Raw genomic sequence first — 25,493 nt, 5'->3', positions numbered from 1 at the left:
CAGCCAATAATCATAAGTATCTGATCCATGGGATACTCTGCGTTACCACCCAAACTTCCTTTGCTATTACGACCCCTCAGTCAAGGCCTCCTACTCTAGGAAATTTTCTTGGATTATACTCTAGGAGGAAATAATCACTTCTTTATTTGACCAACTGCAGTACTTTGTCACAGCATAGTGGTGAAGAGTTCATGATCCAGAGTCAGACAGACCAGGGTTCAAATTCAGGTTCTTCCACATACTAGTCATGTGACCTTGGGCAAATCATCTCCCCTCTCTGAGCCTCAGTTTCATCAGCTCTCAGTTGGGATGGTAACCCTACCATCTCCCACAGCTTCCTGAAGCTTGCATGATGGTTCAAGTAAAGCCCTTGGCATCCCAGCAGCATGCAATGAAACCGCACTGAACTTTTCTAGACATCAGTCGTTTGTGAGCCACTGTCAAGAATTTTTAATGATAATCTTTACCATAATCTACCTCCTATAATAGTTACCACTATTATAATATTTACTGGATATTTTTAACTTGGGTTTGTTGTTGTTTGGGCCATGCTATGAGGCATGTGGGATCTTAGTTCCCTAACCAGGGATTGAACCCATGCTCCCTGCATTGGGAGTGTGGAGTCTTAACCACTGGACCACCAGGGAAGTCCCTTTAACTTGTGTTTTAATTGACTCTCCCTCCTACCTTACTTCAACTTTTTATCCCTAAAGCAATAACATATGGGAAATTATTGTTGGAGTCACTTTTTTTTGGAATGACATACATTAAATTAAATGCATAACCCCAGCTCACTTGTATGTCATCTGAAGTCACCTCTCACCTCAAATGATGCGCCTGCCGCCCTTCCTAACGTGGTTCCAAAGTACTTAGGAATGGAACACACCTGCGTCTTCTACTCCCCATCAACCAGGCTCCTTGAGGATGGGGCCCAAGTAGCACTCATCTTTGATTAGCCCAGAATCTGGGACATAAAGGGAACTCTATGAATATTGAAAATTTCCTTAATGAGCAGGCGAACATTCTCTCACAGCCATATCAGAGACCTGGACAGACAGCACAGTAAATTCCATTCCAGCACATTCTGAGGGCCAGCCAAATTCTTCTGCTGTGCTGGGTGCATGTTCTATCAGAAATTACACAAAAGGAGCGAGCTGTCAGCAGAGGAGTCTGCAATTGTTTCCACAAACATTTCCATGAACTTTAAACAGCTTTGGCTGTAATGAGACATGATCCACTTCAAGGCGCCCTGGCAAGACCCATCCTGGCCAGTGAAACGTGGCAGGAATTCTACAGAAAAGGGATTCTTCTCTGAGCCAGACAAAGAAAACCTTCTGCGGGAGTCTTGTGCCACCTTGACAGTGAAAAACATTCTTGCAAAATATTTCCATTGGGGAGTTCGGTCCTTACGTAAAGCAAGAGGTGGTGACATTCTGAAAAACACTGGATCCCAAGTAAAATGTGAGCTGTCACAAGGAGGCAGCAGGAATCAGCTTCTGTGTCAAACACACTTTTTGAACGATGGAAATGTTTTGATGGAAAATCGTGCACTTGGCCTGTTACGAAGTAACCAAGTGAAATGATTTTTGGCATATGGAAATGTTTTAGTTGGGCAGTTCATGCCAACTCAGACTGGAAGGTAACACTTCTCCCACCACCTCACCTTCCCGAGGCCAAATGACTTACTGAGAAAATGAGACAGGTGTAGGCAGCAGGCAGGTTGGGACCCCAGAGCCCAAGACTTAAATGCAGAAGGCGCTGGAGTTGGAGTTACGTGGAAGTTGCTCAGTTGTGTCCAACTTTCTGCAATCCCGTGGACCACAGCCCACCAGGCTCCTCTGCCCATAGAATTCTCCAGGCAAGAATACTGGAATGGATAGCCATTCCCTTCTCCAGGAGACCTTCCCAACCCAGGGACCGAACCTGAGTCTCCCGCATTGCAGGCAGATTCTTTACCAGAGTTGGAGGGTTCTCATTAAAGAGGTGGCTGCCACTGGTGGAACGCTTAACCAGCAGGAATGGGCTTGACCATCCAGGCCCATCTACACAGTGTCCTCACCCCATCCTGGGGCAAGCTGCGTGGCACAGCCACAATTAAGCCCCAAGAAGCAGCCATGAGCCACCATGGGTCAGGCCTTGCTGGGCAATGGAGGTAACTTCTAGGAGCTGGGTCTTTCAGAGGAGATTGGAAATACCACTCACCCATAGGATCGCTAAAAGATTATATGAATTCGGGGAATGTGAAAAGAGCTTTGCATGCTGAGTAGCCCACGACCTCCCTGGGGAGTAAAGACAGGCACGTTCAGAGCTACAGTTGAAGGCATGTGGTGGTTTGGAGGGTCAGAAGAATCCCTGGGCCTCGGAGGACTAGGTGGTGTCCGCAGCCAAATCAGTGCCGGACAGAAGAGCTGACACCATCAAGCCCAACTGGAAAAAAAACTTGGCCGCTGGCCAATGACTCCAGGAAGCCTGTCACCAGGGCTGCAGACAGACAGACCCAACACCCACCCCCAAGGACCATCTTGGCCCCGGAGAGAACTGTTCCACACCAGCAGGTGCTGCGCCAAGTACAGGGTCTCCCTACTCATGTCTTATGATGCTCTGCAGTGTGGCTTCCCAGGTGGCGCTGGTGGTCAAGAATCCGCCTGCCAGTGTAAGAGATACCAAGAGACTCAGGTTTGATCCCTGGCTCGGGAAGATCCCCTGGGGTAGGAAATGGCAACCCACTCCAGTATTCTTGCCTGGGAAATTCCACAGGCAGAGGAGCCTAGTGGGCTACAGTCCATGGGGCCACAGAGAGTCAGACACAACCGAGCTACTGAGCAGACCCCAGGAGATATCCAGCATTTACCCCACGGTCCAAGTAAGGAACTCCTTCCTGAAGGTGAGAGGCTTGCCTGAGACCATCCAGTGAGTAAACAGAAGAGCAAAGAACAGAGTCCTGTATGGCATTAAAGATACTGCTTTCCATCTGGAACTATTGGAAATGGAGTCATAGCATCACCTCGGTCCACCTCCCAAAGCCACGCTGCTACCTTGAGCTGCTGTCCTGCCTTCTGTCTGCACCTCTGTAACACTGAAGCCCACCAAGGACTAGGCTTGGCCAGCTGCTGGTCCAGCCCCATCGGCTCCACCCCCACCACGCCCCCACCTCTAACTCCTTTCAGCACTGTCCACCAGCACCGTCCAGCCTGCCCTCCTCCTCTGGTCTCAAGCCACAGGCTCTTTCCTGAAGAACGCAGCAGACAGGCCAGGTTTAACTGCTCCACTTAGAGCTCGTTCTCCCCCACTCTCTCTAAGGATGGCCAGGGTGTGGCGAGGAGAAGAGAGTGCAGGATAAGAGATTATTCAACTCTTATCTTGCCAGTATCTCAAAAAGTCTATCTCCAGTTGGCCGCCAGGACCTCAAAAGCAGTCCTCCTGTGGCGCTGTGAGCAAGGAAGCCCTGTCATCTGGCCACCCCCTCCTCCCCCCACCCCCCGCCCAAGCTCCTATTTATACCTCTCAGCCGAGCTCTCTCCTTTTTTGGACAACGTCACCATCTTGCGGATGCCCGGTCCTTGCACCTTTTTACCAGGGAGGGAGAGCAACGGAGAGTAACACATGAAACTGGCCCGCCTCCAGTGCTATAACTTAGGATGTCTCCTTCCCCTTAGGGCAATTTCCAATGGCCCGATTGGCCAACCTCTCAGCCAGCTTCTTCGAAATAGGAAGCTGGCCAGCTGTGCCCAGTTGGGCAAGCCCTGGCCCCCTCCAGGCTGGTTGTTCCACAGCCAATTCTACGGAGGCACGTGGCATCTTCTGGCCTGAGCGGCCCCATCTTCTAGAGCTCCAGGGCAGGCACTGGCCTGGCCCTGCCTAGCACCTTGGCCCATCCAAATACATTCCGCCCATATGTTCCTCGAAGTCCACAGGGCAGGTGCTCATCGGCCCAGTCTCCAGGGAGGAGCAGCGGCGCTCAGACACACCTGGTTCCCAGGTGGAGAGGGGATCTTTCTCCTTCCTATTTCTAATGGACTGATGTGTATATGGCTTGCTCACTTCCCAAAAGGGTCCACAGCATTTTCCCATAAAAGCATATGTTCAATTGTTCAGTGAAAGAAAAAGAACAGGAAACAACCAGCAAAGAGGGAGGAGAGAAGAAAACAAGCTCCCCCAGGACGTCTGACAAAGGAGAGCTATGCTTTCGGCACAGCACTTGGCTCTGGGCTTCCCAGCAATTTGAACAAAGACGGATGCAGGTGGGTGGGTAGTGACGGAGCATAAACAAAAACCAGGCCTCAGGACTCCTGGCTAATCAGATGCACAACAAGCACCTCCCGGGTGCAGGCGCTGTGACCCACGCTGGGACACAGGGAACGGAGATATGGCCCCTGTCCAGGGGGCAGACCGATGAGTGGGGTAGGTGAGAGATGAGCTCACTTGTGGGGTACTGCTCTGCGCCCCTCTCATGCAGATGGAAAGGGTGGACGCTGGACAGAATGGGAGAGGGACAGTGCCACCTGGCATGGCCTGGCTGCACCCGTGGGTGCTGGTGAGGCTGCCCTCTCTGCTTGCCAAGCTGTCCCAGCGTCCTAGGGAAGGGTTAGGATCCTAGGAGAAAGCCCTTCCCTAATTTGGAGGCTGCCCTTGAGTGTGGCAGCCACCCAACCGGCCCGGCGAGTGATTACTCACCTCTCTGGCAGGATGTGACAACGCCAGGAACCAAGAACAGGTCCTTTGTTGCCACAGGTCCAGAATTGTCCTCCCGGCTCCTACAGTCCCCCACCCCCACACACAAGATGCCATGGCTCGGGCCTTCCAGGCTTCCTCGACTGAGCCACCTCCTGGGCCCACGGTGTCTGGCCATCGAGCCAGCAGACCCAGGCCCCTCCTCGTTTCCTGCCTCCAGCTTGCCGGTCATCCCTGGGGTGGTGAGGGCGGGGGTAGCTGTTTCCCTACCTGCAGAGGAGGGGTGCAGCTAGCATGGGCCTGAGGTCTGCCAGCCTTGACATTCCAGGAGGAACCTTGTTAGGGTGAAAATTGGACTCGAACTCAGGTCTCCAGCTCCCGGCACTGGCACCACACCTAGCCAGCACTCAAGGACTCACTGAACAGACCCTGGTGGTCCAGGGGTTAAGAACCCGATTTGCAATGCAGGAGACACAGGTTCAGGGATCCCTGTTCAGGGAATTAAGATCCCATATGCTGCAGAGCAACTAAGCCTGCTCGTCACAACTAGAGAAGCCCCTGCAAACACCTAGTGCAATCAACATACTAAAAAAAAAACCTCACTGAATAAATGAATGAAGGCCCCTCCAAGGATGCGTGAGCCGAGCAGCCGCTGGGAGGCGCTCTTCCCTTCCTGCTGCAAACCAGGTGGCAGAGATCAGAGCTGCTCCAGAGGAGACTCTTCACCCTCCAGGAGGCCTTATGAGGGTCCCACTCAGCTCATCCCTCCCGTGCCCACGCGCTACCTGCCTGGACCTCCACACCCCCAGGCTAGGAGTTAGGCTCTCACACTCCCCAGTCAGTGACCCTGAACTAGCCCCTTGTCTCTCAGCCTCAGTCTTATCATCCATAAAATGGGGCCGAGGGGATGGTAAGAACAGTAAGCACAGTAAGAACAAGGTGAGGGTCCATCCCCGTTTGACAGATGAGAAAACTGAGGCTTGTACAGGGGCTCTGTGGGAACTCTCTGTACTTCCTGCTCAATATTTCCACCAGACTAAAATGGTTTTAAAAAATAGAGTCTGTTCATTGAAAACAAAACAAAAAGAGGTGGGTGATCGATTGGCTTAAGGCACAGCGCTGGTAAGTTGGCACCTGGCAGAATGTGGACCTTCTAACCCCAGGCCCAGAAACTGCCCTCCCCTGCCTGTGGTGTCTCCAGGGCAGAGTCACTCTACCTGGTACCTGTGCAGGTGAGAGGGATACAAGACAGCCAGTAGCTAGCTTCGGGGCACAGGGTCTGATGATATAGACACACGTGCCAGGCCGATTCCCTCAACAACACGGAAGCCCCGCAGACTCTTCTGGAAAGCTGGAGGGCAACAGATAGCACAAGCCTGGGCTCCCCTCAGTTGGAGCAACGAGATGGAGAAAATGGGGCAGATCTCAGAATCTCAGGTTTCTACCTCGCGCAGCCATTGCAGGAACAGGAATGTGGGAGGGATGCAGGCTGGGGTGAGTGGCAAGCACTCCAAGAATGACTCCTTTCACGTTAAACCCCAACAAGGTCAGAGGGTGGCAGAAGCTACAAGAGAACGGGTCTCATGGCTGACTGGCCAGAGGGGGAGGCCAGAGGACTGTGGGGCTGAAGAGTTCCCTCTACAGCCCACACCCCCACCTTCTGAGCCCAAGTCGGCTCAGGTCTGCAAGCCTCACCCGAATGTGCCTGAAGCAATCGCTCATGCAGGCACACCCTGGGCAGAGAGACAGCCAGTGTGACATTCACGCCCATCTCCCACCTTTTACAAGGTCCAGTGTAGGGGGGGGGATGAGAGAGGACAGACAGCAGGGGAGCCAGAAGTCACCCCAAAAAGAAGGGGGAGAGACAGGTGGGCAGCGGGAAGAGCTGCTGGCTCGGAGACCTCACAGGTGATGTGAAAGGCATTCCGTGACCCAGCATCGAAAAGAGAAACCTGTGCCCAGCCTTCAGCGGCAGGTGAGGAAGCTCCAGCCACTCCTGACTTTGCAGGGTCACCTGAGCCAAGGCGTCCTGGCCTCAGAAGAGGAGGCCATTTTTGGGACATTCCAGGTCCTGGGCTGGGTGCCTGAGAAACACCATCTCATTTCTCCCTGGCGCATAGTAGGTAAAGAATAAATATTTGAAGAAGTGAATGAATGTCGTATCACCCAGAAAGGCCAGGCTGCTCCATCCACAGCCTCTCTCTGCTCTCTGCTCTCACTGAGAATGGCGGCAGGGGTTGTCATGCTACAGCTCCCTGCTACCTGCAGGATGAAGACCTAACATTCCAGCTTGGAGGCACGGGTGGTGTCTCTCTTAGACCTCATCCCTCATGACTTCTCTGTACAAAGCTCACCGAAGCAGGGCACCATTGCATCTCAAATGTCCCCCAGCTGTCCCATTCCCATGGGGAATCAGCCTGGCACGTGTGTCTATATCATCAGACCCTGTGTCCTGAGGGTAGGCTACTGGCTGTCTCATATCCCTCTCACCTGCACAGGTACCAACGTGGTGGAAGTCAGTCAGTATGGCCTTGACTCCGGCCCAGGTTTCGATCTGAGTTCTGCCTCTCCCAGAGCTCTGTAACTTTGAGCAATTTACTAATCTCTCTGCATCTCTGCATCTTCATCCATGAAACAGGGGTGGGGAAAAGTGACACCTGTTCCATAGGGTTTGTAATGCTTCAGTGAGCGTGTGTCTGTAAGGGAAGCAGCCTGATGCCTGGCCATGGTGAGCGCCCAGGAAACGCTTGCTGGATGGATGATGCTGACGATGCTGAACCTGCTGACCCCAGAAGTTTTCCCTTTCTCCCAGTGACTCCAGCTGGGAACTTCCTGTCCCCCATTTTCCCCCACACCTCTAGGCATTTGGTACTGAGGACTGACTTGTGACAGCTGCCCACATTCTCACGGCCATTACCCGGCATCTTGTGTGTGCTTCCTGCCCTGTCTCCCCGACTAGGGACAGTTCCTTAAGGGATGGAGCTGGCCTCACACGCCCCCCTGGGAGCCCTCGGCTGCACCTTGCCCAGAGTGAAAGCTGATCAGGAATTTGTGGGTTAACAGGTTTTCACTCATGCATCTGTGTTGGTTGAGGCCCATCCTGCCTGGAGGCAGAGGGATAGACGAAGTGGCCTTTAAGGAGGGGGGTTTCTGGTGGTAACCATGAGAACTTCTAAGTCTGCTAAGAGTAAGTAAATAGAGACTTTGAGGGCCGAGAGAAAAGGGTTACATCCAGGTTACATAAAGGAAATACACAGCCCAGTCCATGCTGCCAGGAGCCACTCCGGAAAGCAGCTCCTCACCACCTGGCAGCCCCCTGGATCCCTGGCATAGAGTAAGGATTTAACAGATGAATGAACGAATGAACGGACAGATAAACTTAAAGCCAGCAGGACTTGGCAACCACCACCCTGGGAACCAAGAAACAGAGCTCTGACCTGAACGGGACTGTTGACAACAGTGATAATGAAGAGGAAGGGGATGAAGCAGCTGCCCCTGGACACTCGCTGTGAACCAGGCCCTGGGCACAGCCCTCCCACTGTGCATCTCCAGTCAATCCTCGCAACTTCTATTCCCCTTTTTGCAGACAGAGAGACTGGGGGTTAGGGAAGTTACATCACTTTGCCCAAAGTCATAGTCAGTAAGGAACAGAGCCTGGCTCCAACCCTGGTGTCTCATGCTCTTCACTGGTGTCTCTTGACCAAATTGATGGAAATGGGTCAGTCCCTCAATAGCTTTATCCCAGCTGACCTGCCTGAGGCATAAGCACAGTGCCTACAGCTGCCAGGCACTCCCAGAGTTGCTGACGCCCAATCCTGATGATGGCATTTTTTGGTGATGGCATTTTTTGGCAAAGGCATTCTCAGCATCTCACTCTGTCTCAAGCTGGGCTCAGCCAAAGCCCTGGGGCAATATCACCTCTGTGTCCATCTCTGCCCACTAGGCAGAGGGGGCTGGCATGACAGTGATGCTAGTAGTATCTGTAGTCGCTCAGTTGTGTTTGACTCTTTGCGACCCCCATGGACAGTAGCCCGCCAGGCTCCTCTGTATATGGGATTCTCCAGGCAAGAGTGGGTAGCCATTCCCCTTCTCCAGGGTATCTTCCCAACCCAGAGATTCAACCCATCTCTCCTGCATTTCAGGCAGATTTCTTACCATCTAAGCTACCAGGGAAGCCCAGGGTCACATGACCATGTTGAAACTGACCAGCAACAATCTGCAGAGCCCATGACAAAGCACTTTCTACCAGTAACTCCACTGGACACCTGATCATCCAGTAAGGTAGGAAGGATGATCAGATCCCCATCTTAAAGATGGGCAAATTGGGATTTGCCTAGAAGTCCATTGGTTAAGACTTCACCTTCTTATGAAGGGGATGCGGGTTCCATCCCCGGTTGCGGTGCTAAGATCCCACATGCCTTGCAGCCAAAACATAAAACAGAAGAAATATTGTTAACAAATTCAATAAAGACTTTACAAATGGTCCACATTAAAAAAAAAAAAAAAAGATGAGCAAATTGAGGTTAAGTGACTTTCAAAAGGCCACAAAACCAAGGCAGTAGCACAGGAACCCGGGTCTCCTACCTCCGAGGCCACAAGAGACACTACAATCATTTATTTCCATTCAAAATGGTACCCGACTTCTGGGCAGGGAAACAAAAGACAGCTAGCACAATTCTCTCTCTCTAAGCAGAGCAAACTGTGAAAGGGCTACACACAGAAACAACAGTGATTATCTCATCAGCAAGTTTTATTCTCCTCTTGCTAGATTCCATTTTAGAAATTTCATCAACGGGTTTATTTCTGTAAAGAGAAAAAGGACTAAAAGATAACCAAAAAAATAAGTTTTAAAGACGATGCAAGGACAGTACAATTGTGAAACAGAAAAAATAAAAAAAAGAAGAAGAACGAACAAAAGGCCGGGCTGAGTTTGCAGGTTTCTCGATTTTGCATCTTCCTTCCCGGTACTGGCTACAGGGGGCAGCAGGGAGAAGTCAGCAGAAGCTCAGGCTCCCAGGAGCTCTTCAGGGGATACATTTTTTTGTTGTTGTTCCTTTTTTTTTTTTTTGTAATTTGAAAGTTTATACTGGCCCCACATATCTCTCCACCCACATTTTTTTCTTCTCACTCTCCCTTGGGTGCTAGCTCTGGGGTACTCAGAACAAGGGGTGTTTAACGCACTGAGGCAGACGCTGGGGTTGATGCTGCCAAGGGGCTGCTGAAGACAGAGCTCAGGAAATAAATTCCGTAAATAGTCTGGGCAGAGACCGTCAGCAGTCTTGTCCTAGAGTCTCTGTATGGGGAGAACTCTGTCGTGCTCAGGCTGTGCGGGTCGGCTGGCCTCTTGGGCTGCTTTGAGGTCCCTGTTGCTGCATAAACCAGCTTGTTTTCCCCTTGTTTTCAGCAACAGGCCTTAAAACAGACAGAAAACCCTTCTCCTGCCTGTGACTGCAGGGAATCGGGGCTGGCAAGCGGGGCGGAGGTGTTCATCAAACCTCACTGGCTTTGTCCATCAGCAGCACATTTCACGTTAATGGCATCTGTGGATGCAAGCGTAAGCTGGAAATGGAACATTCCAGAGGAAGCAAGGGAGGCAGAGAACAGAGCGCAGTCCACTCGGGTTTAGCTAAATGTGTCTGCATTCACAAAGATGGCGTGGGCTTTCTCACCTCTGAACCAGAGACTGCGATGTCACGATGAAGTACAAAGAGGGTCATCTGAACACTAATTGTGATGGCAAAAAATGAGAGGGGAAAAAAAAAAAAACCCAGGGGCTTCCCTGGAAGTCCAGTGGTTAAGACTGTGCTTCCACATATGTCACATATTAACACACATACACAGATATGGAATATAGAAAAATGGTACTGATGAACCTATTTACAGGGCAGAAATAGAGATTCAGACATAGAGAACAGACCTGTGGACACAGTGGGGAAAGGAGAGGTGAGATGAATTGAGAGAGGAGCACTGAAACATATACATTACCATGTGTAAAATAGATAGCCAGTGGGAAGTTGCTGTACAGTCCAGGGAGCTCAGCCTGGTGCTCTGTGACAACCTAGGCGGCTGGGATGGGGTGGGAGGCGGGAGGGAGGTGCAAGAGGGAGGGGACATATGTACACCTGTGGTTGATTCATGTTGATGTACGGCAGAGACCAACACAATACTGCAAAGCAATTATCCTCCAATTAAAAATAAATAAAGTAAAACATAAAAAAAGACTCTGTGCTTCCAATGCTGGGAACATGGGCTTGATCCCTGATTGGGGAACTAAGATCCCAAATGCTGCCTGGTGGCCAAAAAAAAAAAAAAACACCCTAAATTGCAATACATATATGGAATATATGTGTGTGTGTGTGTGCTTAGTCATGTCCGACTCTTTACAACCGCATGGACTCTAGCCCACCGGACTCCTCTGTCCATGGGATGTCCCAGGCAAGAATACTGGAGTGGGTTGCCATTTCCTCCTCCAGGGGATCTTCCCAACCCAGGGATCGAACCCGCATCTCCTGCACTGGCAGGCAGATTCTTTACCACTGAGCCACCTGGGAAGACCATGGGATAGATAGGAGGCCTTTAAAAAATCAGATTCATTTGAGGCCACTGAAAGAGGGTTTCTTTTCAAGATAACTTAAAGGAAATAATAAATAAGGAAATAAACCACACAGGTGGGAGCGGACCGGGCAGTAGGCTAGTTCCCCACAGTCCCCTGGTGTAGACAATCACCCCTCCAGACAGCCCCTGAGAACAGAATTTTGTGTTTGGTTCACTGATACATCCTCAATGCCTGACACTCAAAAAATATGCGTCAAATAGAAAAGCATAAATCACATTTATGGAGGTTTTTAATGACATGGGAAAATATTTTTAAAATTATATTAAGAAAAAGATTAATAAACAAAACCATGGTATATACATGGGGAAAAGCCAGAAGGAATTACAGGCCAGTGTTAAGCATGGCTACAGCCCAGTGGCCTTCATGTGTGGTCCGTCATGCGCGTTTTCTTATGCTTTTTAGCAAAGTAATTTACCAATTACAATGACTTGAACAATAACAACAAAAATAAAAAGAGGGAACACAAAAGCACCAAGCAGCATGGTTTGGAAAGCAGTCAATCGTCCTATAGACATTCCTGTGGCCTGTGGGGAAGCAGTGAGCCTCAGCCTACAGGGGTTAGCCCCAAGCCAGGTCAGGAAGGAGGGGCGGGTCTACTCTCAGACTTGGGAGGATTCTGGGTCCTCTGGTCCCTTGAACTTGAACTCCAGAAACCATGTGAGAAGGTGGGTTCTTAGGGGTTGGATTGTGATCCCTAAAGAAGACACGGTGGTGCTGGAGAAGACTCCCTTGAGAGTGCCAAGAGGTCAAACCAATCAATCTTAAAGGAAAAAAACCCTCAACATTCACTGGAAGGTCTGATGCTGAAGCTGAGGCTCCAATACTTTGGCCACCTGATGCGAAGAGCCGACTCATTGGTAAAGACCCTGATGCTGGCAAAGATTGAGGACAGGAGAAGGGGATGACAGAGGACTGAGGTGGTTGGATGGCATCACCAACTCAATGGACATGAGTTTGAGCAAACTCCAGGAGATACTGAAGGACAAGGAAGCCTGGCATGTTGCAGTCCATGGGGTCTTGAAAAGTCGGACACAACTTAGCAGCTGACCAACAAAGAAGGTATGTTGGAGTCCTCACCCCTAGTCCTTTATAATGTGATCTTATTTGAAAATAAGGTCTTCACAGAGATGATCAAGTTAAAATAAGGTCATTGGGATAAACCCTAATCCAATATGACACCAATATAAATAATGTCCTTAAAAAAGGGGGAAATTTGAATATACACAGACACACACACACCCAAGAATGCCATGTGAAGATGAAGACGAGGTTAGGGTGATGTTTCTACGAGCCAAGGAATTCTCGAAATCGCCAAAAACCATAAGAAGGTAGGAGGAAAGCCTGGAGCAGATGGGCTCAGAAGGAAGCAATACCGCTGACACCTTGATCTTGGGCCTCCAGCTTCCAGAATTGTGAGACAATGAATTTCTGTTGTTTAAGCCCCCTGGTCTGTGGCATTTTGCTCTGGCAGCCTGAGCCCACTAAGACAGTGAGTCACAGAGAGACCTCATCAAGTCACTTGTCTCTCTGGGACTCAGTTTACTTACCTGGAAAATGGGAGACTTGGCTTAGAACCATGGGTTTCAGACTTGGTTTTAACTCTGGAATAAAACCTTACACAGAAACCCAAATATAAAACGCAAAAAGAAAGCCTGATCAGACAGAAGTCTAATTTAGATATTTCATGCTCCCTGCAGGACAGCCTTTGGTCACCACAACCTCGGATCATCTATAAAATCCCTATCAAAGCTCTGTTGTAAGAATCTCCCAACATGAAACCCATCACCTAGGACCACTGAGCATTGTGCTTGCACCCAAGGCCAGGCTGGGCACTGAGGATCCAGCCCTAGCCTTCCAGTGGTATTGGTATTGGTACTCCAGTGGTGAGCAGTACTGCTTCCTTCTGGCCCATCTGCTCCAAGCTTTCCTCCTAGCTTCTTATGGTTGTTGGCAATTTTGAGAAAACCTTGGCTTGATTTTGGTGGAGAGGTAAGACTAATGCCCAGCAAACTGTGGGACTAGCCAGGCAACTCTCTCCCTCCTAAGAGCTACAGCTGCAAACGGGTCACCTGATGCTCTAAACCCACCACATCTAAATTTATCTTGCCCTCCAAGGACAAGCAGATGCTGAGCCTTATCAGAGCATGGCAAGTGGCAGAATGACAGCCGGGACGCGCCTTTATCACCCCAAGGACGGGAATGACGTCTGCAGAGAGACTTGGTATCCCTGACAAGGAAATCAAGCGCTTGCATGCCAGCCTGGCAGGCCTGAAGGGGCCTGGGTCACACAGACCCTGGGTGGGGTGAGACCTGTCTCAGGAGCCCAGACTCCTCTCCAGACCCTGATGTGTGCCTGGCAATGCCAAGGGACCAGTTGCCTGTGAGCAGGGACGAGCAGAAAGGGAGGCTGTTTGCAGCAGAGACCAGCCCTGTCTCATCTCTGGGAAAGGACCCTGGCCACCCATTCCACTCAGGGGATGCCAGCAACATGCAGGCAGGAGTCCACCGTGGGTGGGATGAGGGGGACCCTGCTGGTCAGAATGTAGCGCTGAGCACCCCAGGAGGAGGCTGGAGACTCCAAGGATGGGGGTCCCAGGTCAGACTGGGATGATCCAGGCCTGGGCTTCCTCCAAATCCTTGTAGGACTGAAGGTCCTGAGACCCCCCACCACCACCACCAGCCAAAGGCTTTTGGCTATCAGGTGGCTCCCACCTGCCAGCATACCACAAGAACCGAGCAGGGGCTCCTCGGCCAGTCCTACAGGACCTGCAAAGACGGCAAGACTCTTATCATCCTCTCAGAGGCCACAGACTCATTAGTGGACCCAAAATCTACCAGGAAAGAGGGAAATGGCATCACTGTCCCCAATGCCCCACTGTGGAAGCAGGCAGCAGATCTCATCTTTAAGCATTCAACTTTAACCACACAAATAACTTGCCAATTCTTTCTCCTTTATAAAAAAATCACCTTATAGGGCTTCCCTGGTGGCTCAGTGGTAAAGAATCCGCCTCCCAGGGCAGGAGACACCAGTTCAATCCCTGATCCGGGAAGATCCCACGTGTAACTAAGCCTGTGCACCACAACTACTGAAGCCTGAGCATCCTACAGCCCACGTTCCACAACAAGAGAAGCCACTGCAATGAGAAGCTCATCCACCAAAACTAGAGAGCAGTCCCCGCTTGCCACAGCTAGAGAAAAAGGCCCGAGCGGCAACGAATATCCAGCACAGCCAAAAATTTAAAAATAAACCTTTTTTAAAAAGTGCAAAATCTCAAGGCACAAAATATAAAATATTATTTTTAAAAAAACATCTTACAGATAAAGCTAACGTCCCCTCTGACCTCTACGCCTTCCCCGGTGCTAAGTCACTTCAGTCGTGTCTGACTCCTTTGCCACCCCATAGACCTCAGCCCATGGGGTTCTCCAGGCAAGAATATGAATTGGGTTGCCACTTCCTCCTCCAACGGATCGTCCCAACCCGGGGATCAAACCCGCATCTCCTGTACCTCCTGCATTGCAGGCGGATTCTTTACCTGCTGAGCCACCGGGAAATGGCTTCCCCAGGGGTAACCCTTGTTAGGGCTCCAGGGTGCAACCTTCCAGAGCATCCTTGTGTCCTAGGAAAGAAACCTACCAGGCCAGGAATCTGGGCAAAGTGTGACACCATCAGCTTCCACAGGGGAGGAAGGAGCGCCAAGGGCTGCAGGGAGCAGAGGCTGGAGGCAAGGGTCCAAGGAAGGGAAGGATTCAAATGACCCAAGGCAGGGGTCCCTGGGCACTGGACCCACGTGACATCTGCACAGGAGCGGCTAGCCCCACTCCTCATTTGTAGCCAATTTGGCTTCTTTGGGAAATTCTAAAGCCTCCCCTCCAAGGCCTTCAACCTTTACCCTACACCACCAGCACCATGATGATAATGGTGATAAGGATGGTGTGTAGTAGGCACCCTGCTGGCCCTCCCAACAATTCTGCCAGGCTGATATTAGCGTGTCCCATTTTCTAGACAAAGAAATTTGCAAGCCAGAGAAACTAAGCAACTTGCCCCATGTCACATAACTGGGAGCCACGGAGCCACCATTTGACTTTAATGCCAATGGCCTTCCACAAGACGACACTGGTTCTGCAGCTAATGGTACAGCCCCTGGGTCTGCAGTGATGCCCAGCATGTAGTAGGGGCTTAACACATGTCTGTGGGCTGATTTTTGGTTGAAAGACCATGGGCAACACTGAGTGAATAATCAAGACTAGGCTAGTTCAAGGCAGACTTCACGTTATTTTAATTTTCTTCTTTTATTTTTAAATGTTTTTCGGCTGCACACCAAGGCATATGGGACCTTACTCCCTCTATGCAGGGATTGAACCAGCAGCCCCTGCACTGAAAGGCGGAAGCTTAACCACTGGATCGCCTGGGAAGCCCCGTGGTTTTTCTTCTTTAAAGTTAAAAGTCGACAGTTTCTTCCAGAAATCCCCCACAGCCTAGAGTCGCTGCTTCTAGAAAGAGTTAAGGCTTGGCAAGTGGTTCTCTCCCACATGGCGAATGGAATCTCTCCTGTCCCGTCCGTCCGTGAGGGTGCTGGGCACGGCAGCATCTCCTTTCTGTGAAAAGTCTCCTCGTAAACGTCACCCCGCCAGAAGGTGGGGAGGGGGCTTGATTTATTATATAGCTTTTGGACAGTTCCTGCAGAAATATTGCCAAATAGGGGAATAATCAACTCTTTCACTCAAGCCCCCTCATACTCTTTTTTTTTCCTTTTTTAATGAAAGAATAAAGTATGCAATGAGCCTGAGCTAAATAAATAAAAATGCCACACTTTATGCCCAAAAGAACTTTCTGCGTCACTGAGAAATATTTGCAGACCTCAACAATCTTTTATCTTCACAATGATGTTCCTGCCTTCCAAGTTCTGGATATTCTGAGAACTACTTTGATTTGGGCACTCTCTAATTATCTTACAATTAGCTTACTAACGAATGCCATTATTTGATGTTTCATCAAGCAGATATTAGAGAACACTTCCTCTTCTCATGATCTGTCTGCTTTCTGCCAGGACTGTCTAAAATTGGTTACTGATGTCTGGGGCTCAATTGGAAGTAGATACATGTGGCAAGGAATCTCTGTCTTAATATCATTGCTGCCATTCACAGTTAGTTACAGTTTCCAGGCTGGGAAGGAGGGCAGCACTCATTCAATCACTTTATCCATCCATCCATCCACCTACTCCCAGTATCAGCAATGGAGACCCAAGACGGAGAGTGTGGTACATGTCCCTCGGGAGCTCACACAAAGAGATGCCCTGAGAGGCTCAGAGTGATGTCATTTCCTCCAGAGAAGTTCTTGATGGGTGGAAGACCTGCGGTACGGTTCTCCAGCTCAGCAACCTGTCCCTCCAACATGAAACTTTCTCAGTTTGCTCTCACCTATTTCCGCCAGCCTCCTGGGTTCAGCAGTGAATGAGCTTGGGGGTGGCGGCAGGGGCTGGGGGGTCAGGAATCAGGCCTGCTTCCCAAGTGCATAGCATACCATCAGGGCTCAATAAACTTAGTAATCAGATGACCACACAACCCACACTTAGAAGATGAGAGAAAAAAAGAGACAGAAATGTCTCTCTTTCTGAGTGCCTAAGCAGTCTCTCTGCTTTGGGTACTGGCTGGGGGCTGATGCCAAAAAATGTTTGTGAGCCAATATAATGCTGGTGAATGGAGAGTTGTAGCTGAGGACCAAGGGCCTGGACTGTCCTGTCCAGGGTAGGTCACTTCTCCTACTGGAAGCTAACAGACTCTGAAATTCAGACTCAGGTCTGAAAAGGGTGATTGGACAAGATGCTCTCCAGTTCCTTGAGTTGAGAATTCTGTAAAAGTCTAACATCACCGTAAGAATTATTCTAATTGCAGCCTCAGGGGAAACTGGCGTGGGCCAGGAGTCACCAGGTCACCTGCCCCTCTGACTTGTTCATCTATCTGGTAGGGAGTGGGGGAAGCGAGTGTTAAAGCAGATGCTTTCTAAGGTACCTTATAAGCCTGAACTTTCATGACTTCGTTTTAAACCATGGGCTACGTTAAATTTAGGAATGCCACGCTCATGTCACAGATTTTCTAAACAGAGCCCTAATTTTCAATATTTCACTTCATTGACTCTCCCAGTATTTAATGAGCCCCTACAGTGTGCCAGGCACCGTCCTAGTGGTGACCCCCACAGTCACTGCGGTCATGGGACATCCAGTCCAGTGAGGGAGAGAGAAAACCCACAGGTCCACAACTAAACACAAGATGACTGTAGCTGGGGTCGTGGGCCAAGAGCAATAGTAGACGGTACTATGTGAAAGATAGCAATTAAAGGGAGAAAACAGTTCCTTTCTAAAGGTTAGTTGGAAAGGCTTTTCTTTTCTTTTTTAAGAAAATATTAATTTATTTGGCGGTACCGGGTCTCAGCTGTGGCAAGCAGGACCTTCCATCTTCACCATGGCATGCAGGATCTTTGGTTACAGGATGTGGGATCCTGTTCCCTGACCAGGGATGGAACCTGCGCCCCTCTACAACGCGAGCACGGTCTTAGCTACTGGACCACCAGGTCCTACTCTTTGCGACCCCATGGACTATAACCTACCAGGCTCCTCCGTCCATAGGATTCTCCAGGCAAGAATACTGGAGTGGGTTGCCATTTCCTTCTCCAGGGGATCTTCCCGACCCAGGGATCGAACCAGGGTCTCCCGCATTGCAGGCAGACGCTTTACTGTCTGGGCCACCAGGGAAAGATATGAGTTTACTTTTAGGGAAGTCCCAGGAAGGCTTTTCTATGGAGGTGCTATCTGAACTGAGACCTAAAGGTCCTCTGAATGTGGGGGAGGAGCATTCCAGGCAGAAAGACCAGCAGAGGCTCTAGGCTAGAGACAAGCTTGGGGTAGTCAAGGAAAAAGCAACCAGCACAGCAAAGTCAATAGAGGAGGAGGGAGTGACTGAGACCAGGGCAAAGGCAGACTCATACAGGGCAGCATAGCAAGGGCATTGCCAAGAGGTCGATGGATGGGACTTAAGAGGTCCTTGAACCTCGACTTCCCTGTTGACTCAGACGGTAAAGCGTCTGCCTACAATGCAGGAGATCCGGGTTCAATCCCTGGGTCAGGAAGACCTCCTGGAGAAGGAAATGGCAACCCACAACAGTATTCTTGCCTGGGAAAATCCCATGGATGGAGGAGCCTGGTACACTACAGTCCATGGGGTCACAAAGAATCGGACACAACTGAGCGACTTCACTCACTCACTGAACTTGGATGGAGAAAAACATCGTCTCTCTTTTCATCAGCCTCTAACTGGAAATGAGCATTTCCTTGAGTCATGAATGTCAACAAACAACCCACAGTAACGTTAGCAGTGCCTGGGAATGATCAGTAACAGAAATCTCACACCCATTCATATCACCATCATTGCAGGTATCTGGAAATATTACTTATGCGCCTCAATAATTCAGAATTACAGTAGCTACTAGAACAGTGGCTGAGCCTTGGTTAGACCAGTTGCTGAGCGTTATTACAGTTTCCCAGGTGGTGCAGTGGTAAAAGAATCCACCTGCCAAGCAGGAGATGCAAGAGATGCAGGTTTGATGCGTGGCTTGGAAGATCCCCTGGAATAGGCAATGGCAACCTGCTCCAGTAGTCTTGCCTGGAAAATTCCATGGACAGAGGAGCCTGGCAGACTACAGGCCATGGGACCTCAAAGAGTCAGACATGACTGAAGGACAAAAAAAGCTCATATACTTCAAGATGATAATATTTTAAAGTATCTAATTATCTGAAAAGAACTGGTTTCCTTTGCAACACCAGGTACTTTATTTTCTGTATATATAAAAGCATTATTCTGAGAAGGGATCCCTAAGCTTTATACAATGGCCAAAGTGCTCATAAAGCACGGTGAGAAGTTTGTGTTTCATTCCAGGTAGGAGGAGAGGCTGCTGTGGTTTCAGCAGGGAGTCTACTGGGTGCCGTCTTCATTTCTTAAAATCACCCTGGGGTCTCTGCTGGGGGAGATGGCCTGCAGTTGTCAGGGCCATGCTGAGTGCAAGAGAGAGGGTATGGCTTTAACAGACCACTGCCCAGTCCAGGGGATCCTAGAGGGCTCCGTCCTCCCCTCTAATGAAGAGGCTTCCCACGCGGCCTTCCAGGCCCAGAAGGGCCATGTCACCCTGGCCCAAAGCCTGTCCCGGGACATCCTCTCCAAAGCTTCAGAAAATGAGCTCATGTGTGCGCAAGAAAAATAAATGCAGCATTTGCCACTGTTTGGTTTGTGTATTGGTCTAGAAAAGAAATGAGATTTTTATTTAGGAAAGCCTTCCAGCAGGACCCCAGCAGAGGCTGGGCAAACACCAGGGCGACGGACTGTAAACACGCAGGAAGGCCCAAGCCCTGGGGCCCGTCCCCGTGAGCAGCAGTCCCTCAGCTGGTTTATGGCGGCCTTCCTGTTTTCCCGGCCTCTCTTCACACTGCCCTCACACACAGAGCCTTTTCAATGCCCTCGAGGAGAACAGAAGAATTCATTTTCACACGCCAGCGCACACGTTTCTCACACCCTCCCAGGGGAGTGGACTGTGCCAAGAGGCTGGTTTATGGACTTAGACAGACAGATGGGGCTGGGGCCCATGGGGTGGGGCCCATGGGGTGGGATCCATGGGTGGAACAAAGCTCAGGGGTAAATCCTAGGCTCCTGGGTCCCCCAAACTGGAAGTGAAGAGGGTGGGGCCAGGCCAACTGGAAGGTGAGGGGCCTTGGTGGCACTGGAGCAATGGGCCTGAGGCTTCCTGGGGAGCCACGTTAGACTTGGGGGGACTGAGAGTCAGGGGGCAGGGAATGAACCTCAGTAGAGCTTGCTCACCTCCAAGTGTCAGGATCAGAGAGGAGAGACATGGAGAGTGAGGGAACGCTAGGTCCCTGAATCTGGCTCAAGGGTAAGTGAGAAGGAAGGTAGAAATTGAGGTGTCCCTGGCCATTGCCCAGAGATAACACGATTTTTTAAAAAATTTATTTATTTTTGGATGGGAGGCGTCTTCTTTGTTTGCACCCATTGGCATTTCTGGGTGGTGAGTATCTCTAGGACCTGGTCCCTGGGATACAAAGGGGGCAAAAAGGAAAGCCAGGAGCTCACTGGCACATCATCACTCCCCACAGCCTGAGGTCCCAGCCAGTCTTCCTCTTCCTCATCTTTAGGAGGACAAAGGAGCCTGGCAGGCTACAGTCCATAGGCTTGCAAAGAGTCGGACATGACCAAAGCGACTTAGCACGCACATACGCACGCACACCAAGTAAGGGAGGCAAATTAACAGCCTCAAAGGGTAATTGGGGGTTGATCCCACCCAGCACGCATCAAATGCTGCACGAATTTTGGATGAATGTTGGCTGTATCTTTATGCCAACTGGCAAAGGCATCAGCTTGGAGATCCTACCTGGCACCACTTTACAGCATTGTCCATTTTGACTCGCTGGACAGATGACTCCACAGTGACTGGGCTTCTTGCTTCCCTCCCAGCTCCTCCCTGCGCCCGCTGGAGCAGAATGGCTTACCTATGGTCCTTCGGAGGTCTTCACACTGGTTAATGTGAGGGAACTTCAGGATTTCCTTCCACTTCTTGCTTTTCCCTTTGCGCTTTCCTCCGCCTCCTGCAGAGATGGGAGAGAAAGACAGGGAGCTGATGCTGCTGTTGCCTGGGGTGCCAGAGCCCACATCCCATCCCAGTGAGCCTGAGTGCAGCTTCCTAGCTGGGAGACTGGGACAAGCCCCTCCCCAGCCAGCATCAAGCCTATGCGTCCTTCCTTCAGGCTCACACAGGTCTGGGCTCCCCCACCCAGCACAGCCTCTCCCATCACCCACTTCCGCACCCACACTGGGTGCCCGTTCTTCACTGATATATTAACCGTAGCTATGCAACCCCACTAGGGACCTGGCATCAGCCCCAGACTAGACCTCAACCTTTCTATGGCAGAACCTGGCCAACTGGCTCAGGAAAGCCTGGTGAAATGGATTCACAAATGGGTGAGATGGATTCACAAATGCGCCCCCCCCCATCACCTCTTTTTGTCCTCTTGTTTCCTGTGGACAGTCCCCATCCCCAGCTGGAGGCCAGGAGCTGAGGACAAGGATGTCAACTCTCCCTCACCTTGAGTACCCCCTTCTTCTCCCACCTCATGAACCCCAGGGTCTTGAGGCTGGAAGGACTCCTGGTGGACCATGTCAGCTGCGACCCCACCCCGTATGCTGCCCAACGTGCACTATAATGAACACATGCTAGGGACACACATGTGATGAATATGCACACGTGATAAACACACAAACACAGTGAACACACCTGTAACAAGCACACAGAATGAACATGGAGCTGTAAGGTGCACCCACTGGTGTCCCTGTCGTCCCCACCACTTCTTATCCCCGCACAGTGGACAGATATCAGAACACTCAGGTGTGTAAACAAGGGGCTGCTGACTCCGGCCTGCATGTCCCTGAGCCCACCACCACTTGGAAATGGGACCTGGAGGCACCTCTGTGCCATCACACGCTCAGGACCCCACAAGAACCTGACATGCATTCGTCTGACTCGTCACCAGAGTAGTCCTTAAATTCCACTGGTCAGTGATTCATTAAAGGTCACATAGCCCTTTAGGCCCCTCTCAAGATTTTAAGGTCCTTTTATCCTCTTTCATGGGATCAATACCCCAAGTACCTGTGGGGTTTGGGGCCTGGTTACACAGACATGGGATCTTGGGTAGGCCCTTGGCACCCTGGGCTGCTCCCTACCCTGGGTGGGTGTGATGTCTCCCCAGTCTGGCAGGGCAAGGGCCCTTTCTCCAGCCAGCCAACCCAGGGTATCCCAAAGGAGCTGGGCTCTGGGCCCACCCCCAGCAAAGTATGTGTTCTGGGGCTGGCATGGAGCTGATCTCAATAAATGTAGCCACTTCCCTGGTGGCTCAAATGGTAAAGAAGCCACCTGCAATGCAGGAGCTGCAGGTTCGATCCCTGGGTCGGGAATATCCCCTGGAGGAGGAAATGGCAACCCACTCCAGTATTCTTGCCTAGAAAATTCCATGGACAGAGGAGCCTGGTAGGCTACAGTCCACGTGATCTCAAAAGAGTCAGTATCAATAAATGGAGATTCCCAAGTTATCCAATTGCCCTAGAAAGCTGAGGCCACCTTCTGGAACAGCCAGTGTGTAGGCTTCTGAGGTCAGAACCAGGACCATCCTCAGAGCTGGGAAGCAGGAGAGGGAGCCAATGACAGAGGGGCAGGACACAGTCCCTGCAGCTCCAGCTCCCTCTGCTCAAGTCTTCACAAAGATCAAAAGCACTGGACTCCAAGGAACAAAATGAATGTGTATGGGGCACATGCTGTGGCCAGGCACCGTTTGGACATTATCTTATTTAATCCCCAGAATGACTCTTGGAGGAGCAGATCACCAGGTACATCACAGATGCAGAAACAGATGTCCAGGTTGTGTAATTTCCCAGCTGATGGCCTGCACTGCTTCACGCATGCTCGGTGCTCCCACTGGAGCTGACACACATCACTGCCCACAGACACGTTGGAGCCCTTCAGCTGGCCTTCCCTGAGTCCCCACTCTAACTCTCCCAGGCAGAGCTATTACTATCCCACTTGAAAGACAAGGAAACTGAAGCAACAGGGAAGAAAGAGGCAAGTCTCCTGCACCCCACAGCTCACAAATGGCAGAGACCAGACCCCAGCCTGAGCAGAATCTAGACCCCAGGCACTCATACACACCCTTCTGTCTATAAAGCTCCCTTTCAGGAGCCCTGTGAGCCAGGGGAACTCCCAGGGATCACAGAGAAAGCTGACCCCTGGACCTCAGAAGTGACAGGACATCCGGTAAGAGCAAGCAGAACTTGGAGCTCTTCAGTGGAGACCCAGGCCTCCGAGAAAACATGCCACCCCACACCTGTTCACTGAACCAGGTATCGAGATTTAAACACTGAGGTTTTGCATATAAACCCAGATTCAGGACTTCTCTCCTGTAACCAGACACATGGCAAGGCTCAGACAGAGCTGACCCCATGGACTCGACACGTAGCCTCCATTCGGTAGCCAGCCTGGCCCCTTAGAGCTTAGTTATGTGTATCTCCCAGGGGAGGGCTGCCCCCTGGAGAAATTAGCCAAGTCTGCTCCCATCCTCATCAGCTCTGGCTCCAAGGCCTAAAGGAACGGTTAGAGCTCATCTAGTACGCACTACCCCACTCTACCCCCCGCCATTCATTCCACACCCTTCATTCCCAGATCTGGTTGGTATGAAGCACTTTTTGTGTGTGTGGTAAAATATACGTAACAGAAAATATACCATGTTAACCATTTGTAGGTATACAATTCCGTGGCACTAAGTACATCCACAGTGTCATTTAACCATCGCCACCATCCAGCTCCAGAAATCCTTCATCATCCCCAGCAGAAACTCGGTGCCCGTCCAACACCAGCTCCCCGCCCCTCCACCCTGGTAACCTCCGTTCTACTTTCTGCCTCTCTGGTTTGACTGCTCCGGGGACCTCATGAGTGATAGCACGCGACACATGGTCTTCCGTGATTGGCTGATTCCACTTGGCAGGATATCTTCCAGGTTCATCCATGTTGCAGTGTGTGTCAGATTTCACTCCACTGTACGGTGGAATAATCCTCTGTTGTGTGTGTGCACACCACCTTTTGTTTATCCATTTGTCTGTTGGTGGACGCTTGCATGGTGTCTACCTTCTGGCTACTGGGGATACGGCGGCTCTGAATATCTGAGTCCCAGCTTTCAGTTCCTTCAGGCATATGCCTAGGAGCAAATCCGCTGGATCATGTGGTCATTCTATGTTTGCCTTTTTGAGGAATTGGTGAAGAACTCTTGGCCATACAGACTCACAGGCTGTACCTCATCAGCTTGATCCCCAACTCTGTGAGTGGAACCAGGAATGGGGCTACTTAAAGAATCACCCCAAGTGATTCTTAGGTAGCCAGTTTATGGAAACAGAAGTCTACTTTACACTCACACACACACATTTTTTTATAGACTAACTTCTCCATTAAGAAAGTTAACACAAAGAAAATTAACACAAACTCATTAATTCATTCAACCGATATGTTGAGCATCAACTAAATGCCAAGCAGTATGCAGATGCTGGGGACACAGGAATGGGGAAGACTGAAGGGGCTTCCTTCTTGTGGTGCCCAATCTAGTGAGGAAGACATTAAAGCCTTGACAGCAGTGGTTCTCAGCCCCTGGGCAATCTGTCCTCCAGGGGACATCCGGTAGTGTCTAGAGATTTTTGGGGTTGTCACAGCCGGATGAGAGTGCTGCCAGCATCTGGCAGGTAGAGGCCAGAGCCAGAGTTAAACATCACACAAGGTGCAGGACGGCCCCCTTACAACAGAGAACAAGGTACTCAAAGTGTTATCAGCCAAAGTGTCAGTGGCATCAGCGTGGGTTGGAGAAGATACGTGCTTCTGTTTGCACATGTGGTTTGTTTATTGGCCCCATCCCTCTCCCTGAGCCTGAGGTTTCTCATCTGTGAAATGGGGCTAGTTCTAAATGAAGACCACAACAGGCAGTACCTAGCTCAGTGCTAAGCCCAGATAATACCAAATGAGTAACCCTTAATTGCCGGTAGCTGTGAATACGTTAGGTTACGTGGCAAAGGGAATTATGATTACAAACGGAATTAAGGATAGTGACAGGGATGTTATTCTGGATGATCCGGGTAGACCTGATGTAACCAGAGGAAGAAGAGTCATGTGATGTGATGTGAGAAAGACAAGATCAGCTACTGCTGGCTTTGAAGAAGGAAGGGGCCACAAGCCAAGGGATGCAGGCGGCTTCTAGAAACTGGAGAAGGCAAGAACAGATTCTCTCTTAGAGGCCCCAGAAACGTAAAGAGCCCTGCCAACTCCCTAGTTTTTAACCAGTGAGACCCAGGTTAGACTTCTGACTTCTAGAACCATGCCTCTGCCTACTGAAGCCCTGCTCCTTCTTCAAGGCCCCCTTCTAATCCCGCCTCCAAGGCTGCTCTTGAAAGGCAGATCCCTCGTCTGGCCTACAACCCTCTCCCAGCTCAGCCCAGATTCTTGCTTCATATCCTTCTAGAGGGTTGGACAGTTAACACAACTGTCCTGGACAACTGCAAGCTTTTGTCATGTTATGCTGACTGGGTAAATGAGTATTTGCAGGGATCGCCCTCTGGGCTTAGC

General features: G+C 50.5%; 1 protein-coding gene across 1 annotated transcript in view; it reads right to left on the bottom strand.

Moving 5' to 3' along the window:
* Positions 1-25,493, bottom strand: part of GRK5 (G protein-coupled receptor kinase 5) — a 228,158-nt gene that overhangs the window by 103,379 nt on the left and 99,286 nt on the right. The window contains exon 2 of the mRNA XM_040254849.1: positions 20,836-20,931. Coding sequence (XP_040110783.1) covers positions 20,836-20,931 — 96 coding nt within the window. The remainder of the gene's footprint in view (positions 1-20,835; positions 20,932-25,493) is intronic.

Source organism: Oryx dammah, unplaced genomic scaffold (genome assembly GCF_014754425.2).
Source record: "Oryx dammah isolate SB20612 unplaced genomic scaffold, SCBI_Odam_1.1 HiC_scaffold_14, whole genome shotgun sequence".
In the NCBI taxonomy this organism is placed as follows: Eukaryota; Metazoa; Chordata; class Mammalia; order Artiodactyla; family Bovidae; genus Oryx; species Oryx dammah.
The sequence above is the reverse complement of the archived record's forward strand: the minus strand, read 5'-3'. Positions and strand labels throughout refer to the sequence as shown.